The sequence below is a fragment of the Hyaena hyaena genome, unplaced genomic scaffold, assembly GCF_003009895.1.
Source record: "Hyaena hyaena isolate Hyena2069 unplaced genomic scaffold, ASM300989v1 scaffold_683, whole genome shotgun sequence".
Classification (NCBI taxonomy): Eukaryota; Metazoa; Chordata; class Mammalia; order Carnivora; family Hyaenidae; genus Hyaena; species Hyaena hyaena.
Window position 1 is genome coordinate 287,563 of NW_024081314.1, and position 18,537 is coordinate 306,099.

The window sequence follows — 18,537 nt, forward strand, 5'->3', positions numbered from 1 at the left end:
TTAAGTTTTGAGGAGCCAGAAGTTACATGCAGATTTTCAGCTCTGGGGGGTATCAGTGCCCCAAACCCTGTGTTGTTCAAGGGTAAACTGTACAGAGAAAACCACATTTGTATTGTAATTCTTTTTCTTTTCCTAATTTGAGTGAGTAGTATAATAAAGATATATTCATAGGAAATTGAGAGTCAGAACATTTATAATCATTATAGTTAGTAATAGATTTTACTCTTTTCATGCCATGTATTTCAGAATGTTTTTTGCTATGGATTATGTATATAAGTGTGAAATCCACTTAATGGCATGCATTTCAGAAGTTTAATAAATGACAGTGAATTAACTTACTTGACAAAAAAGCCTGAAAAAAATTAGTATATATTTCAGTATGTATATCTATATTAATATGCACAAAAATTTAGAGTTTATCATAATTACATATGTGATTCTTATATTTTCATGTGTAGAAATTCATTGTAATGTATTATTTTAGCAATTTGGATTTTTGAAATGTATTTTTTAAGTTAAAAAATTAAAACTTAAAAAACTCTTATAAAGAGTTTTATATTAACATATGGGAGCCCAAGAGTTCTAGTCCTTGCTCAGCTACTACCTCGCTTTTTGGCTTTGGGAAAGTCACTTAAAGAAACTGAGCATTAATTTCTCCATCTCATGAAATGAGGGAGTTGGACTAGAGAAGCTCTTAGTTCTCTTCCAATTGTTTGATTGCATTAATATCAGATAAAATGGTAGTAAGAATATGTTTAATTTTTAAATTGCTCCTATTTTATAATTCAATCTTTAATAAGTAATTAGAGCAACACAACTATTATCAATAATGTATTAGTTAGAACTGAGCAATGTAAAGACATTTCTTTGAATTCAGCTGATGTGTCATGTGAATAATATGCTTTATTAGAATGTTTAGGTGATAAGTTTAGAGCAGCTGTGAGAGGACATACACTATCAGTCTGTAGACAAAACATCAGGTTGCAAGCTAGATGTCACCAAAATCAAGGCAGGAAAGGCTTTCCAGTGTTCTCCGATGATGAAGTCCAGGCCAGAGTTTCCCTAAGGCAGATAAGACAGAGGCAGATCTATCTTCAGGTATGAGGTGAGGAGGCTACAGTTTAGTGTAAGGAGAACGTATATATGTGGATGTATACTAATTTTTATGAGTGAGAATTTACTTAACATCTAAGTACATTTTGTGCAAACTGTTCCAAGTTATACTTTGAAATGTGAATGGCCCAATTCTCCTCTTGTAATTCTACAGTGATTTCTCAACCTCTAGTAGCGTCTTTGGCCTTTACCGACTAGATGCCAGTAGTACTCCCCCTCCCTCCCACACACCTGGAGTTTTGACAGTCAAAAGCATTTCACATATTGTCAACTGTCCTATCCCCATGGGACAAAATCGCCCCAGGTTGAGAACCACTGTTGCACAGTGTGGCACCATCTCCTCCAGGTCTCACTGTGATTAGAGCCATGCTTGGGTGGAAGGCCATGTACATAGCCACATCTAATTGCCTGTGTAAGTGGCTGTCAACAAGGACCCCTTTTCAAATGTGTTTTTGAAAGAAGTCCAATGAAGTGTTGGCTTATAGAGCCTCAGGTATAACTGTTGGGTCCCATGACTGATACCGAGATTACACATAGCCTTCTCTCCTAGAGATTAAGCATTCCTTGTATTCCATTTCCTTTACCCAGTCCCCACCCCAGACCCCACAACATAATCTGGGTGTTGATGAAGATTTATGTCAATTTGTGTTCTAACATATAAGTTGGAGAATTGGGCTGAGTATTTCCTAAATAAAATCTCATGACTCAGTTCTATCCTGGGTCCTGAGTGCAAATGTCATTAAATGTGTGAGTGATTGTTTGAGGAAAGTATTTGATATAACAAATTGTGTATAACCCTACTGTTTGCACTTGTAGAAGTTAAGTGAAAAGGATTAATGTGCTAAAAATAAGTTATGTGGTAATAAAGGGTAATATGTAATTGTTTGGGGTGTCTCTTGCTTCAGCAATTTGGTCTATTAAGAAAAGTCATCAAAATTCCCTAAGAGTTAAAGCAATGACTTTATAAAATTCTTGATCTATCTTCTAAAATTGAGAAATTTATGTGTACTTTTTTTCCTGAGAGAGCTCCTGGAAATATTCAATTTTATAAAACATAATATTATTCTTTGTAAGTACTGTGAAATTGGAGATGACTATCAGCTATCAGACCATTTCCAAAAGAACAGTAGATGCTCCACTCTTATGAAATATTTTTTTATTTAATAGTTGAATAAGTCATGCTGGTTTTTGTATTTGCTTTTGTTAATCAAGAGTTTTGGAGCACCTTCTGCATGCAGAACACCATATTTAGGTATTTTTAAAGAGAAGCATAAAATTAGATTACCCAGGTTCCAGTGGTGTGCTAGTAAAGGGTTAACAGCTGCTCTCCAGCAAGAACAAAACCAAAAAGCCCTACTTTGTAGCATTTGCTGATTTCCACATTGGTCAATTTCAAGCTACCAGCATGATGGCACTGAACATGGATTTGAAGAGAGATAGGCACAGTTGGTTTTAACTAGCCGCTAAGCCACTTCCAGCACACCACTGGCAAGTTTTGACCTCAGGACCTCATGTGTGGACCTTTAGAAGACCCACACATCAAATAATTAAAGGCATGTATAGGGCAGTTTATCTTCAAATATAAGTCAGAAGATGACAAAATGAGTACATAAATGTTGAAAGGTGCTGACCAGAGAAGGTAACAGAGCCAGTTAGGGTATTTGGAACACTTCCTGGGGATTTTGATTCTGTGCTTAAGGCACTGAAAAAATGATTTATCATCCTAAGCATAAGAAACGGGGTGAGCAAAAGCCTAGAGATAGGTAAACTTTTCCTTAGGGGATGCAAATAAATGAACTTGGCTGAAGTGGAGGTTTCACTGCTAGGGGTGGGGGGGAAGTGGGCCAGTAATTAAAATTTGTGGGTAAAAATAGTTGTTGGCTATGAATATTAGGCTAAGAAAAATGGCACAGTTGCTTCCTGATCAGGACATGTCCATGGGTAAAAACATTTGAAAAATGTTATTTGTCAGCTAAATGTAGCTGAGAGAGATTAGAGACAGAAAAACGAATAACATGATATGGTATTTTGTACCCAGAGTGATAAGTAGGATGACAGTGTAAATGCAAACGGAATGCCGAGTGGGGTTTGTCAGATGACAGGGAACAGAGAACAGGAAAGAAAAGTAAAAAATGATGAAAACAATAACATGGCAGATACTCATAAGAAAATTGGGGAAAGTATCCATTTCAGCAATAGGATGATCAGTTCCTTTTTAACTAATTTATTTCAGTGATAATGTCTATGAGATAAAGAGGCTAGAAAAAGGTTGGGGGTGTAATAGAAAAGAATTATTGGGGGTCATCTCCTTAATTGACATGATTTAATGGGGATCTAATCTTTTAGTGATTCTAGAGGAATCTTCAAAATCTAATCTCTTGAACCTCAAGGTTTAAGTTCAGTCATGCTCATTTTGAAATAGATTAAATGTGGAAGTATGCAATTTAAAATTGATTTATATGTAACATACGGTTTCTTTCTTCATAGTATTTTACTCTCCTTATAATTTTCGATTATAGGTTATGGCATACAGCCTGTTTGGGGAAAGAAAATGAAATAATGGTATTTGGTGGGAGCAAAGATGATTTACTTTCCTTGGATACAGTAAGAAAATTTCATATTAAATATTTCCTCTGAGTAGTTTTGTTATTCAAACACAATGGCTATTTGACAAGATTGTTGTTGTTCCCACGTTGCAAAATATGCAAGAACATGAAATTTTGCTCTGTGGTGTGACTAATCTTCAGAATGAGTGGTTTTTGTGAAGCATTTCAGGATATTTTGAGTTTACAAATAAAAATAGGTCTATTAACCTCATTAGTCAAATTTTTTTTATTAAAAAAATTTTTTTATGCTAGTTTATTTTTGAAGGAGAGAGAGACAGAGTATGAATGGTGCAGGGGCAGAGAGAGAGGGAGACACAGAATCTGAAGCAGGCTCCAGGCTCTGAGCTGTCAGCACAGAGCCTGATGGAGGGCTCGAACCCATGAACTGGGAGATCACGACCTGAGTGGAAGTCAGACAGTTAACTGACTGAGCCACCCAGGCACCCCTTTGTTTGTTTGTTTAATTTTTAATGTTAATTTATGTTTGAAGGAGAGAGAGAACTTCAGTCGTCAAATTATTAAGAGCTTTTAAAAGGACGACTCTTCCTTTTCTTTTCTCTTTGAGTCTCACCATAGTATCGGTGTTTATAATTTTACTGAATTAAAATATTTGTAAGGTATAAATGATATTTTATAAGAATGTATATAATGTATACATAAACTGAGTGTAGTGATAAGTACCCATGAAATTTGCTACCTCACTCAGTAACTAGAACATCAATGCTAGCTTCTCCCATCAAGAGGAAACTGGTTTGATATTTTTAAGTGTATTTTCTTTCTAGTTTATGTGTCTTTTGCCGCTCCTTCATCCATTTTAATTTTAAAGCAGTCTCATTTTAAAATTTGATAAAACTAAGGCAAAAGAAAGAAATGAATAGCCTTTGGAGAGTGTTGTTCTTTCACTCTTAACACCTTGGGAAAATCAGAGTGAGGTGGCCATGCTCATGCTGTGCTGTGTTGGGACAGGAGTTCTGCACTGGTTGCTCTGGTTTGTCTAGGACATTTGGGAACCGCAGGACTCTGGACTCAGAGCCAGCAGGGAGAGAGTGCACTGGCCAGAATCAGCCAAGTTGGTGCCCACTCTCTCGGGAAATCTTTTCACACTAGTTCTCTCCAGAGCTGTGCCTGTCCAGTGACAAATGCTGAAATGAGCTGGCTTCTCTCCAGGGAATTTGGTGGACTTTCTCGTTTTGTGGCCTCCAATTTGAACGTTATGTATATTGAAAGTTTTAGAACTTTCTTTGGCTGAGAATTTGATGCTTCAACAAAAGATCAAACCCACGACTTTGCATTTAATTAAAAAGCAAACTTGGTGGTTTGTTTTCTTTTTCTTGGCACTAGAAATCATTGGTAGGATACAGAGTTTATCATTAAACAGGAATTCTGATTAAAATCAATATAAATTATGAAATTCTAAAGACTTATTTGAAAGGATTAGGGACACTTTCTGCTGAGTCTTCCACATTACTTTTAGATGAAAGAATCATTTTTCAAAAAATCTTCTGGATCTGAGATTCCCAAATGGGACCATTTGGAAAAGAGAGACAAGATAAAGAGATATTAAAATAAGAGTCATTTGGAAGAGAAAAGCTCTGCTGAAAAAAACAAAAAAGCTTGAAAACCACAACTTTTCTCATTTTGAACTCACTGTTCTAAGAGAGAAACATGTTTCTGAGTTAAATTTGCAGTTGTCTAGGTTGTGATTAGGTAGAAATTTGGTCACTAAAAAAAACTAGTAATGTACCCAAAGTTTGTGGGGACAGCAGGTATGTGTATGTTTATGTATGGGGTGTGTGTGTGTGTGTGTGTGTGTGTGTGTGAGAGAGAGAGAGAGAGAATAGCTAGAGGAATATTTATTTGCTCTTTTACGTAATCTTGTTTACATTTACAAAAAGAAAATATTCAATTATTGATACAATTTTATTATTTTGAACACCTTGATAATTCTTTTTTTATGTTGATTAGGGCCACTGTAATGATTTACTGATCTTTCAAACACAGCCTTATTCACTACTCAGGTAAGTAGTTTCATTATATATACATACATATAACACTATTAATATAGGATGATTTCTTTCATCTTCCTTTTTGGGAAGCATTATAATTTTTCACGTCGTTTAGGATTTGAATTTAAAAAAATATTTACATCTTCCCAAAAGTATAATCAAATTTGTAGTAGTGAACCATACACCAATGTGATTTTTAAAAATTAAAATATACAGTACAATCATATTTTTATTTTGTGCATAAAATTGCATTTAGTTCATATGGGAATATTAAAAATACTGTATTTCCTTGATTCTAAGTCTGAAATTTTCATATTTTAACTCTTATGAAATCAGAGTATGTCCAATAATAGACACACATACATATATGTGCATCTAATTTAGTAGAATTTCTCTTTTTTTAATACCAAATCTGTTATTAAATTGGTGGGGTGATTTATGGTGTCTTAGTTCACACACTCTTGCTTGATTTATTTTTTTAATTTATTTTGAGAGAGAAAGAGAGTACAGGAGCTGTGGGAGCTATGGGAGGGGCAGAGAGAGAGGGAAAGCCAGAGAATCCATACTCAGGGCAGAAGCTGACTCAGGGCTTGAACACATGAATCGTGATATCATGACCTGAGCCAAAATCAAGAGCTGAATGTTTAACCAACTGAGCCACCCAGGCACTCCTCACATATTCTTGCTTTAAAAGGAGTACATGCGAGGTTTAGTTGGAAGATTGTGGAAGAAGCCCCTATTTCTGTCTGAGAGTCAGGAGGAAGGAGCTGAGTGAAGTAGAAGTGGCCCAGTGAACAAGTGTGGTGTTTTATGCAGGAGGAATAACATGGGTGAAGGCACATGAGAGAGAGGTTGACATGTTGTATGTCAGGGAGTAGGCTGTAACTTCCAGACGTTCTACAACTTGAACCACTTCAAAACCATTGGACCAGATGAAACTGGATCATCCTAATGTCTTTCGTAACTGCTCCTTCTGCTTTTTTAGTGGTTCCTTCTGTTACTGCACATTAGAATCTCATAGGAAACTTCAACAAGTATTGATGCCTGTGTTCCACATCCACATATTATGGTTTAATTGATCTGGGGCATGGCCTGAACTTAGGAATTGCTCAAAGACCCCATGGTAATTCTAATGTGCAGGCAGAGTTTGGAAGTTGCTGATGTAATGATTATAGTGCCCTGTATTATCACTTATCTTTTGCTACAAACAGAACTACTTTCCTAAAGTAGATTGCAAGTTCCTTATATACAGGAATCAAAAAATACAATATTGGACTGCCTACCATGGGCAGGCACTGTGCTTTAAAATGAAAAATCATGGATGGGCATGGAGGAGGACCCTTGTGGGGATGAGCACTGAATGTTATGTGGAAACTAATTTGACAATAAACTATTTGTAAAAAAAAATAATAATAAAATAAAATAAAATGAAAAATCATGATCTTTTCCTTAAATTGCTAGTAATACAGAAGGCAGGGTTTCAACAACTATAGAAGAAAAATAATGTTGCTTTAAGAACATTACACGAAGGAACATACACAAAGTTGATAATTGACTTGTGGAGAAAAGGTCTTCTGTCCATGTGGTTAAGATGGTGAGGGTTAGGGGAGTCTTTGCAGAAGAGGAAGGGTTTGAGACAATTTGCTCTGAACAAGCACTGCATGGAGGTTAGCACAAGATATGTGAGTATGGTATGTTCTGGAAACTGAATTCCTGAGACAAAAGTACAAGGTGGGGAGTTGGACAAGAAATCAGAAACCATATATCATCTAGAGGCTTGTGTTTCATGAAGATGAGTTTACATTATCTTGTAGATCAAGAAGCATAGACAAATTTGGAGCAGAGGAATGAGATGTTCATATTACAAATTAGAACAAATTATGTTATACATACAAAAATAGATGTTAATTGACTGTGTCATCGGTAAGGTTTCCTGTCAACAGTAGGCTATTAGCAATTAAGTTTTGGGAGAGTCAAAAGTTATATGTGGATTTTCTACTACATGGGGCCTTGCTACCCCTAACCCTCTCACTGTTGAAATGGTATTTATTTATATGCTGAGGAGAAGAACCAGCTGTTGGAAACACAAGAAAATGGGGCACCTGGGTGGCTCAGTAGGTTTAGCCTCTGACTCTTCACTTTGGCTCAGGTCATGGTCTCAGGGTTGGTGAGTTCAAGTCCCATATTGAGCTCTGTGTTCACAGTGCTGAGCCTGCTTGGGATTCTGACTCCTTCTCTCTCTGTCCCTCCCCAGCTTGCTCTCTATCTCTCTCAAAATAAATAAAATTAAACTTAGGGAAAAAAAACACAAGGAAATTAAGGAAAAATTGGCGCATCTGGGTCTTGAGGTGGGTTTTAGTGAACAGGTAATTGAATTAGTCATTGAGTAGAGGAAGAATGTTTTTAAAATAATGAAGAAAGTAGGGATATAGAGGCAGATGAATTTGTTGGCTGGGGTGCAGGGTGCTGAGAAAGCGTAGTTGGTAGTGAGGTAAGAAAGAGGAGAGGTGAGGACAGGAGTGGAGAAGATTTGAAATCTCTGCTGCCAGTGGCTTCCAGAAGATAACCAACTGGGCTGTATAACACAGCAGTACCAACAAATATCAGGGGGCTCAGCTGAGACCTAAGGGAATCGGAGGATGGGCCCTGTCTGTGGCTGCACTGAGCTGGTGGCCAGTGTGGAAAGGAGCTGGCTGACTGAATTCCCCCATGGTTGGAGGTTAGTCAAGGTGATGTGACAGAAGGACAGTGGAGAAGGGGATTAAAGTTTCTGGCAAGAGAATGAAGTGCAGATGGGCCGGGCTGGGTAGGAAAGGAAGCTGAGACTGGAGGGGGCTTGTTGTCCGGAGAACTGGGAAGAGCGGAAGGGAGTGCACATAGGAAAAGGATAGAAAGCTTGTGATCCCAGAGGAGAATCTGGAAGCGGAAGGTTTCAGAGGCAGATCTGTCCTCAGTGAGGTCATAAAGACTCAAAGAGTTTTCCACACAGAGTTTTCAGCGATGGGGGGTGGAGGGTGGGGAGAATGAGCAGGTTAACAGAGGGCAACACTTGCAGGTGAAATGACAGCATCCTGGAGCAACAATAGACAATACTCAAGTAGCTACTGGACTGTGTTAACAGAGACACAGAAGAAGCTGCACTCTTTTCTCAAGAAGGCTGCATGCTAAGCACTTTCCTTAGATTTCAGTTAAAGCAAGGGCAGGAAGTCAGAGGAAGCAGAGGTGTTTGCAGACACAGCTGGTGTTCCAAAAAGCACACAGTTCGGAAGGGAAGATAAACAATGATGGGGACGATGGACCAGCATAGAAATGAGAGAGAGCCATAGGACAGACTGGATGGACTAGTGTTTGGCGCTGGGACTGGGTGTGACCATCAGTCCTACTTCTTGATATCACCCTGTGCCCCTAGTACAGTGCTTCTGTGAATGCGTGCACACCCTCTTCATGCTGGGCGCATTTTGATGCATCAAAACTTGAATACAAAAAACAAAAAAACCAACTTTGACTGTAGCAGGAATTTAGTGGTATTATTGCGTGAGGTGTATTCACCACAACCAGTGGTCCACAGTGCAGCTAGAGCAATCTTTTTATTTTAAATTATTTGATAATAAAAGGTTTCTTTTATTTTAATTTTAAATTGTATTTACATTTTAAATTAAGTCAGAAGGCATTTAGCACTCCCTGTGTTGAAACAGTGGAAAAATACAAAGATGAATAGAACGCGGCTCCTCATCTCAAGATACTTGGACGATCTAATGTATTTGTGGGATCATGCTCATCATACATTTGGATACATACATAGTTCTAAAATGAAATACCGCTACTGCTTATTCTGATAAAAAAAAATAAGATGTATTTACCAAGAGAATTCATACAGTATGAAAATATGGTAAAAAATAAATCACCTATGAGCCATCACCCCCAATCATCTTCGTTGAGAGTTTGCTGTCTATCCTTCACACTTTAATTTTTTTTAATGTTTTATTTCTGAGAGAGAGAGAGAGAGAGAGAGAGGCAGCGTGAGCAGGGGAGGGTCAGAGAGAGAGGGAGATACAGAATCCGAAGCAGGCTCCAGGCTCTGAGCTGTCAGCACAGAGCCCGACGCGGGGCTCAAACTCACAAGCTGTGAGATCATGACCTGAGCCAAAGTCGGATGCTTCACCGACTGAGCCACCCAGGCGCCCCATCCTTCACACTTTAAAATGAAAACTGTGTGGTTTTAACCTTGCTAAGAGGCCACTGGAACCTTAATGAGAGCAGTACATGTGCATGTGTGTGCTGATTTGTCCGTGTGTGTATAAAGGGTCAAAGTATGCATCCTGTTTATAATCTGCTTTTGATACTCATACTGTGGGTATCTTTCATGTAAATATATAATCATTCAGTGATTTATAGACCTATATTTATGTTTGTACCAGCTGTGCCGTGTTTTATTTCATGGAAGTACAATTTCTTTACTGGCCTATTGACATTTATTTAGGACATCTCAATTTGAGGCTATCATAAAAAATTATATGTGTCATATTCTAGTATATGCTTTTGGAAAACTTACATATCTCCTCAGGAGAAACTCCTAGAAGAGGTATTGGTGGATCAAGGCATGTGCACATCTTATGCTGTGATGATCATGCAGTGATTCCCACTGCCCTTAGGCAAACCGCAGATTCCTTACCGTGGTGTTCAGGGCCTCCCCCTGTCTGTCTACCTCATTTCCGACCATGTCCCACGCTCGGCACTCTCGAGCTATATTTGAACCACTCAGTTGCAGTTTCTGTGATCTTATTTCTCATTTCTAGGACTTTGCAGGTGTGTGTCCTCTATCAAAATACTTTCAATTTGTTGAGACACTCCAGGTCTCCACTTGGACATTCCATCTGGAAGGTTTCCCAGCTTGCTGTGGTTCTCTTGGTTATTCTTCCTGTCTGACTCCCCCAGAACCCTGTACCCGTCAAGGAAATTTCATGTTATCCCAGTCACACCATCGTTTATCCTCACTAAATCATAATCTCCTTGAAAGCTGAAAAAGGATTTTTCTCAATATTGGATTTCCTCCTCCTAAATAGTGCACACGAATAAATGTTGAGTCAGTGAATGAATAGCAATGGCAGACTCCATCTCCTCTTCGGACTCTTCCCTTCCCCCTGGTGGAAAGGGCACAGAGGCTGTTGTGATAACAGTGGCAGAGTTAAATTTACATCAAGTGTAAGATTCGTGCCATTCACTTGTATGTCTCTTGTGTCTGTACGTTTTTGCTCCCTTTGTTTAGAGTTTTCACAGAGAGAAAAGTCTTCTTGAAAGTATGGAAGATATAAAAATCTAGAGTATAAATCCTCGTAAAAATGACAACTGAGGTTAACTACAGCAGAATCAAGTGAATTTGTTTTTAAAACTTTTAAAAAAGATTTACTTACATTTTTTTATGTAAAGCTTATCAGTTGAAATAGATGCTTTATTTTTTTAATGTTTTTTATTTATTTCTGAGAGAGAGAGAGAGAGAGACAGCGTGAGCAGGGGAGGGTCAGCGAGAGAGGGAGTCACAGACTCTGAAACAGGCTCCAGGCTCTGAGCTGGCAGTCAGCACAGAGCCCGACGCGGGGCTCGAACCCACGAACCGCGAGATCATGACCTAAGCGAAAGTCGGACGCTTAACCGACTAAGCCACCCAGGCGCCCCAAAATAGATGCTTTCTTGATGGTTCTTCATCAAGTTTCTTTTGGTTTTAAAATATGAAACTTTTAGGGGCGCCTGGGTGGCTTAGTCGGTTAAGCGTCCGACTTTCGCTTAGGTCATGATCTCGCGGTTCGTGGGTTCGAGCCCCGCGTCGGGCTCTGTGCTGACTGCCAGCTCAGAGCCTGGAGCCTGTTTCAGAGTCTGTGACTCCCTCTCTCGCTGACCCTCCCCTGCTCACGCTGTCTCTCTCTCTCTACTAGAAATAAATAAAAACATAAAAAAAAAAATTAAAAAAAAAAATAAAAAAAAAATTAAAATATGAAACTTTTTCAAAGTAGCTTAAGATAAAAAGGGAGCTGTATTTGGAAGGCCTCTACTTGGTGGTAGAATCAGAGGGGAAAAAATGAGCGCCCAGACCCCCAGGAGGAGAGAACCTCAGGTGGGCTCTCATTGGCGCTTTCTGCATTGCTGTTCCATTCCTCTCCCCAGACCTGCTCTCTTGAGGGCAGTGTAAGTCACCAAGTCACGGGCTCCAGTGTAGGGAGTCATAGGCGGGGATGGGGAGGACTGGGTCACGTGGCATAAAAATGGATGTTAGATGCTTCATCTTGGGGCGATGGGAGAAAAGGACAGTTCTCAGAGAAGAATAGCTGGTCATTGGACTAGGAAGATAAGTGAAAAATGGTCTGCTACAGACTAACCTGCTTTGAAATTAAATCTGAATCTTTTCTGTTTAAATAACATTATGCATGGTGCATGGTACATTGAAATGTCTGTTTCCATGGGATTTAGGTCAGATACGGCCTCGATGCTATAAAAATACACAATTATTGTGGCGCTCTGGGAAGAACGTACATCCTATCATGTTCCAACCAATACAAAGGAAACACATTATCGTGTAACCATTTTATAATGATTTTTATTAAGAATACTTACCTATACATATTTTATAAGTTCAGGTTCAAAAACTAATAATTCCGTAATGCTTTATTTACAGGTCATGCCTTGACTGCATTGGTAAAAATGCTATAATTTTAGAAAGTCAGATATCTTTATTACCTCCTAAACTTCTGCAACAAGTGCTCAAAACAATAACATTTTGGACTGCAGCTAATCACCGGGAAGAACAAAGAACCCAAAAAGAAGAAACGGAAAATAAGTATCAGTGGATCAGTAGCAATTAACTTGTCAGTAGTATGTGTAAACATTTTAATCAGACTGCATATTTACCCCCCCAAGCTGGAGGCTTTATTTAGAGGATAAAATTTGAAACAAAAATGCTATGTTCAAGTGATTATAGGACATGGAATATATGGGAATAAGATGTTAATGGAAGATTAATTTATATTTATCTATGTAAATTAATTTGCTAATTAGCTGCAGGAAGAAATATACTTTCTGAAAGAATGTGCAATTGTAAGAGATTTTAACTCACTGTGTACTCGTCACTGGAAAGTTTATATGAATTTGAGGAGAATGAGAAATTAGCCCAAGGACTTCAGAAATCCCCCAACATAATAATAGATAAAAATACTATACATCAACTTTCAGAAAGAATGGACTCTCAAGCCACTTAAAAATTATCTAAAACTTCTCATTAAATAACCCGGTTATTTAAAAATTTCTCCTTCAATAACTGATTCAGCAAAATGGTAAAATAGGCAGTCGCTGATATGGATTAAATATTGGACTCCTACCGTTTAGCACTTACCTAGTAAACTCTTATTAAGCTTCGCTGTTTAACTTCTCCTCAGCTTTATTTGAGTAGCAGAATAAACGCCTTCAATGTCTTTCCATTACCCCTAAGATACTAGTTTATCCAAATTTATAAAGACCATGTTTTAAAGTGTCTAACGTGGAGGTTACCTTATTCTACAGACTTTGAAATATGAAGAAGCAGTAGATCCATTAGCTTTTGAGTCACAGTAAAATATGCTTTTGTCCTGGAAGAATACTTCTAAAGTAGTTTCTGCAAGTAATGAAATGGGATGGTATCCTAGTAATTTGTCTTTATAGAAACCCTGCTATTTGGCTCATAAGGAAATATGTGATCTTCCCGTTTATTTTCAGTATTATGTACCTATACAGAAGTGGTACACTATATTTATATTCCTTAAGCTAGTACTTTTGCCATAATTAAGAAATTACTCATACTCTCAGTTATACCCTTCCATTGAATAATTAATAACAATGAATTATTAAAAAGCTCAATATATAAAATTATTCTCCCTAACACCACCAAGTTATCTCTAAAATTTAAAATGTTAGAACATATTTCTATATGAAATATATAATTTATAATGTAATTATACTAGTTTGTAGTATCTCATTAAATTTTACAGATATATTTTATATATATGTACCATATTTTGGATGTGTAAAGCTTCTATTTATGTACTTAAATACTTTGTGCTTACATTTTATTTATTATACAAACTCTATAGATACACTATTTTCCTAGTTTTGTTAGTGTGAACCAGTCATTAGAGTTGATTGTGCAAACAAGATTTCAGTGTAAGTTTTCTTTCTTTTTGTTTTTTTCCTTTCTTTCTTTTTTTTCTTTACTATTTTTAGGGTGAAAATAGATTTAGAAAAAGAATCTCACAGGCAATATACATCCCAGAAGTAATTATTACTATGGACTTCTGTTATCAGCATTTTTAAGGGAAAAAAATCTGAAAACCTATGGGATTCAGATAGAATGACATTGAATGGAATGAGCATCTTTTGAAGTGTGGATGATGGGAATTTAAATTCTGGGTTAGGCAGACACCTTCTTTAGCCTCTTAGAAAAGCACTTCTGGTTTCAAATGGTTTACTTGGAATGTTAAATTTGGATTCACCCCCTGTCAAAATACACTAGCATTTAGGCATCAAGAGAAAGATAAATCTGTTATCTGTGGCACACAAAACTAGTGCTGTTCTTTTTTGACTTAATATACTGTGCTGCTTCAATAGCAGGAGTGGCAAGAAATTCTGATCTTTACCTTTAAGTTCCACAAGTTGGCTTAAACCAGGTTTGGTTTCTCTGCTGTTAGGAGATGTAGAAATTCTGGGTGCCTGCAAAACCCATTTTGAAGTCTCAGAGCCAAGCAGTCTTAATCCCTCACTTCTCACTAGCAGCTGGTTTACTGTCAAGTTCTGTGCTCCTGACCTCCGAGTGTAGAGGAGCTCAAGACAGCGACAGCCTCAGAACTGTCTCTCAGAACTCCCCTTACGGGCTCTCTGTTCAAAAAATGATTCTACAGAGTTTGATAGTTCTTTTCAGGTTTCCAATCTGGTTCTCAAGGAAGAAGGATTTCTAGCCAACTTTATTTTGTCTCTCAGGATATTCTTCCAGTTGTCAGGAAGGATTCTTTTCAGTATTAATGATCTTTGGTGTGATATAATAAATAGCACATCTAAGTTAGTGTACATTTTGTTTTTCCAAATAATGTCTTTGCACACATACCTTTAAAAAATGATCAGCCTTTGGATAAAAGCTTAAAAGTATTCTTTAGAACTTTGTACTTTCAGTCCAGGCACAAAGTGATGCTTTCACTAATACATTATTTGTATCATATGTGTATGTGAGAGAGAAATAGTATAAACTCACTGAGAATAATTTTCAGGGTTGTACATACTGTCTGACAACTTAAAATTTTGACTTCAGAAAATTTCACAAGAAGCAATTTTAGAAACATAATGCTTCCTGCCCACCGTGTGTGTGTGCGCGCGCGCGCGCACACGCACACACACCTGTTTTTTTTCATTGGATTAATGTGATTCTATTGGAATTTCTAGTTTGATGCGGTCACCATATAGCCCAGTATGTGGGTATAGCAAGATCATATTTTATCACCCTGTTACAGACTGAATGTGTGTGTTTCCCCCAAATTCATATATTGAAACCCTGCTCCTCAATCAATGTGGTGGTATTTGGAGGTGGAGTATTTGGACGTAACTAGATTTAGATGAGGTCATGAGGGTGATGACCCCATGATGGGATTATTGTCCTAATAAGAAGGGGCAGAGACCAGAGCGCACTCTCTTCCTGCCACGTGAGGATGCAAGCCCATGAAGAGGGCTCCCACCTAAAAGCAAATCTGCCAGCACCTTGATCTTGGACTTCCCAGCCTCTAGAACTGTGAGAAATAAATGTCTGTGGTTCAACCCATCTGGTCTGTGGTATTTTGTTGTAGCAGCCAAGCTGACTCAGACACACCTGCAGTCCAAAACTTACATTAGGGTTCTGGTGGTATACATTCTATAAGTTTAGAGAGATGTATAACAACATGTATCCACCATTACAGTATCGTATAAAATAGTTTCACTGCCCTAAAACTCTTCTGTGCTCTGCCCATTCATTTCTCCCTCTCCACTCACCTGCAACCATGGCTCTTTTTGCTTTCTCTGTAGTTTTGCCTTTTCCATATGTTATATAGTTGGAATCACAGAGTATGTAGCCTTTTCAGGTTGGTGTATTTCAGTAGTAGTAAGCATTTAAATGTCCTGTGTATGTTGTCATGCTTGAAATGATGGCTCGTGGCTTTGCAGCACTGAATAATAATATACAGTTGTTGGACTGAACCAGAGAATTTTTTAAAAAGATTTTCTGCATAATCATGTAATCTATGAATAAAGTTTTGTTTCTTCCTTACCATTTTATTTCTTTTTCTTACTGCGCTAGTGAGGACATCCAGTATGATGTTGAGTAGTCGTTGTGAGAGGGGACATCCCTGCCTTGATGTTAGTGGGAAAGCTTTGAGTTTCTCACAGCACTAAGTATGATGTGAATTGTAGGTTTTTATAGATGTTCTTTATCAAGTTGAGGAAGTTTCTCTCTTAGTTTGCTGAGTTTTTATCCTGAATGGGTGTTAAATAATGTTCTGCTTCTACTGATAATGATAATTTGATTTTTCTTACCCTTTTGATGTGGATTCTATTCATTGATTTTTGAATATTGAACCAGCCTTAAATACTGGGGGTAAGTCTCACTTGGTCATGGTGTCTAATTCTTTTTTAATTTTTTGGATTTGATTTACTAATATTTTAATGAGGATTTTTGCATCTATGTTCATGAGCAATATGGGTGTGTCATTTTCTTACGATGTCTTTGCCTGGTTTTGGTATTAGGATACTGCTGGCCTCAGAATGAGTTAGGAAGTTTTCTTTGTCTTATAAAAGAGATGATAAAATATTGATATTTCTTCTTTAAATGTTTGTTAGAATTTACCAGTGAACCCATCTGAGCCTGTTGTTTTCTGTTTTGGTAGGTTATTTATTATTGATTCAACCTCTTTAAATTTCTTTTAAACCTTTTATTCATTTTTTGAGAGACAGAGAAAAACAGAGCAGGGGAGGGCCAGCAACAGAGAGAGACACAGAATCTGAAGCAGGCTCCAGGCTCTGAGCTGTCAGCACAGACAAAGGTCTCAAAACCCATGAACTGTGAGATCATGACCTGAGCCAAAGTCAGAGGGTTAACAGACTGAGCCACCCAGGCGCCCCTGATTCAATTTCTTTAATATAGACTTATGCAGATTGTCCATTTTTTCTTTAATATTTTATTTATCTCTAGGAGAGAGAGAGAGACAGCGACAGCGTGAGCGGGGAGGGTCAGAGAGAGAGGGAGTCACAGACTCAGAAACAGGCTCCAGGCTCTGAACTGGCAGTCAGCACAGAGCCCGACGCAAGGCTCGAACCCACGAACCGCGAGATCATGACCTAAGCGAAAGTCGGACGCTTAACCGACTAAGCCACCCAGGCGCCTCATTGTCCATTTTTTCTTATGTGAGTTTTCTCAGATTGTGTCTTTCAAGGAATTGGTCCGTTTCATCTAGGTTATCAAATATAGAAGTAGGGTTGTTCATAAGATCTCTTTATTATCCTTTTTTTTTTAATGTTTTATTTATTTCTAGGAGAGAGAGAGACAGCATGAGCAGGGGAGGGTCAGAGAGAGAGGGAGTCACAGACTCTGAAACAGGCTCCAGGCTCTGAACTGGCAGTCAGCACAGAGCACGACGCGGGGCTCGAACCCACGAACCGCGAGATCATGACCCAAGCGAAAGTCGGACGCTTAACCGACTAAGCCACCCAGGCGCCCCTCTTTATTATCCTTTTAATGTTCATGGGATCTGTAGTTCTGTCCCCTATTTCATTTCTGACATTTGTAACTTGTGTCTTCTCTTTTTCCTTAGAGAAACTGGCTTAGAGGCTTACTGACTTTATTGTTCTTTTCAGAGAACCAGCTTTTAGTTTTCTCTGTCTCTTGTTTTCAATTTCATTGATAGAGCCTTTAAAGTTTTATTATTTTTCTTCCACTTGGGATTTAACTTGCTCTTCTTTTTCTGGTTTCCTAAGATGAAAACTAGGAAGGTTGATTTTACATCTTTAATCTTTTCGAATATGCATATCCATTCAATGCCATAAATGTCCCACTAAGCTCGGCTTTCACCCATCCCACAAATTTTGAAGAATTCTAAACATGGGCAGTGAGTAGGTAAGGAGCTGTAGGCTATGAAAATTTGAGTGAGGAAAGTCTCTGTTATGTTCAACGTATTCCTTCCAAGTAGTGGTAGCAGCGTGAACATGGGGAAGAGACAGGATAATGAAGCACACTCCACTCACCGAACACATCCAAGTTAAGAAGTGGTACCATTACATTATGGATTTAACATGTATTGTGGGCCAACCCTAATTTACAGGTGAGGAATCAAGTTTAGATTACAATAATTTTTTCTTGACCTAATTGAAATGTATCAAATAAAATGTAACGAAGCAGTATCTGCGTGAACAAAATTTGCCATCCTCCCTTAAGGACTGTGCGATGACGGTTTCTGATATACTTTTTGAGTACAATTTTCCAGACTGGGTTTGGAAACTAAATTAAGCTCTCTGCCGAAGCTCGGCGAGCAGAGGTGCCTGGACTCTGTGGGCACAGCCGGGTGGATGAAGTCGGGTACCCCACGCGCACCCGTGCGGAGGGTCTGGTGCCATGCCTCCTGGACACAGCAAGGCGGGGCATTGACTCTCTCGTTGAAGCTGACACCAGAAACTCACCGAGCAATGTCACTGCCCTTCTTCAGACTGTAACCCTTTGAGAACATTCCTCAACCACACAGGGACTATTTCTCGGTATTTATTTTATTTTATTTTTTTTC

The 18,537-nt window shown here is 38.2% G+C and overlaps 1 protein-coding gene across 4 annotated transcripts in view; it reads left to right on the forward strand.

Annotated features, from left to right (window-relative positions):
- Positions 1-13,138, forward strand: part of KLHDC1 (kelch domain containing 1) — a 58,982-nt gene extending 45,844 nt beyond the window's left edge. For all 4 annotated transcript variants that reach the window (XM_039217326.1, XM_039217328.1, XM_039217327.1 and 1 more), the window contains 3 exons: positions 3,633-3,717; positions 5,685-5,737; positions 12,393-13,138. In XM_039217326.1, coding sequence (XP_039073257.1) covers positions 3,633-3,717; positions 5,685-5,737; positions 12,393-12,579 — 325 coding nt within the window. In that variant the 3' untranslated portion in view covers positions 12,580-13,138. The remainder of the gene's footprint in view (positions 1-3,632; positions 3,718-5,684; positions 5,738-12,392) is intronic.
- The last annotated feature ends 5,399 nt before the right edge of the window (positions 13,139-18,537 follow it).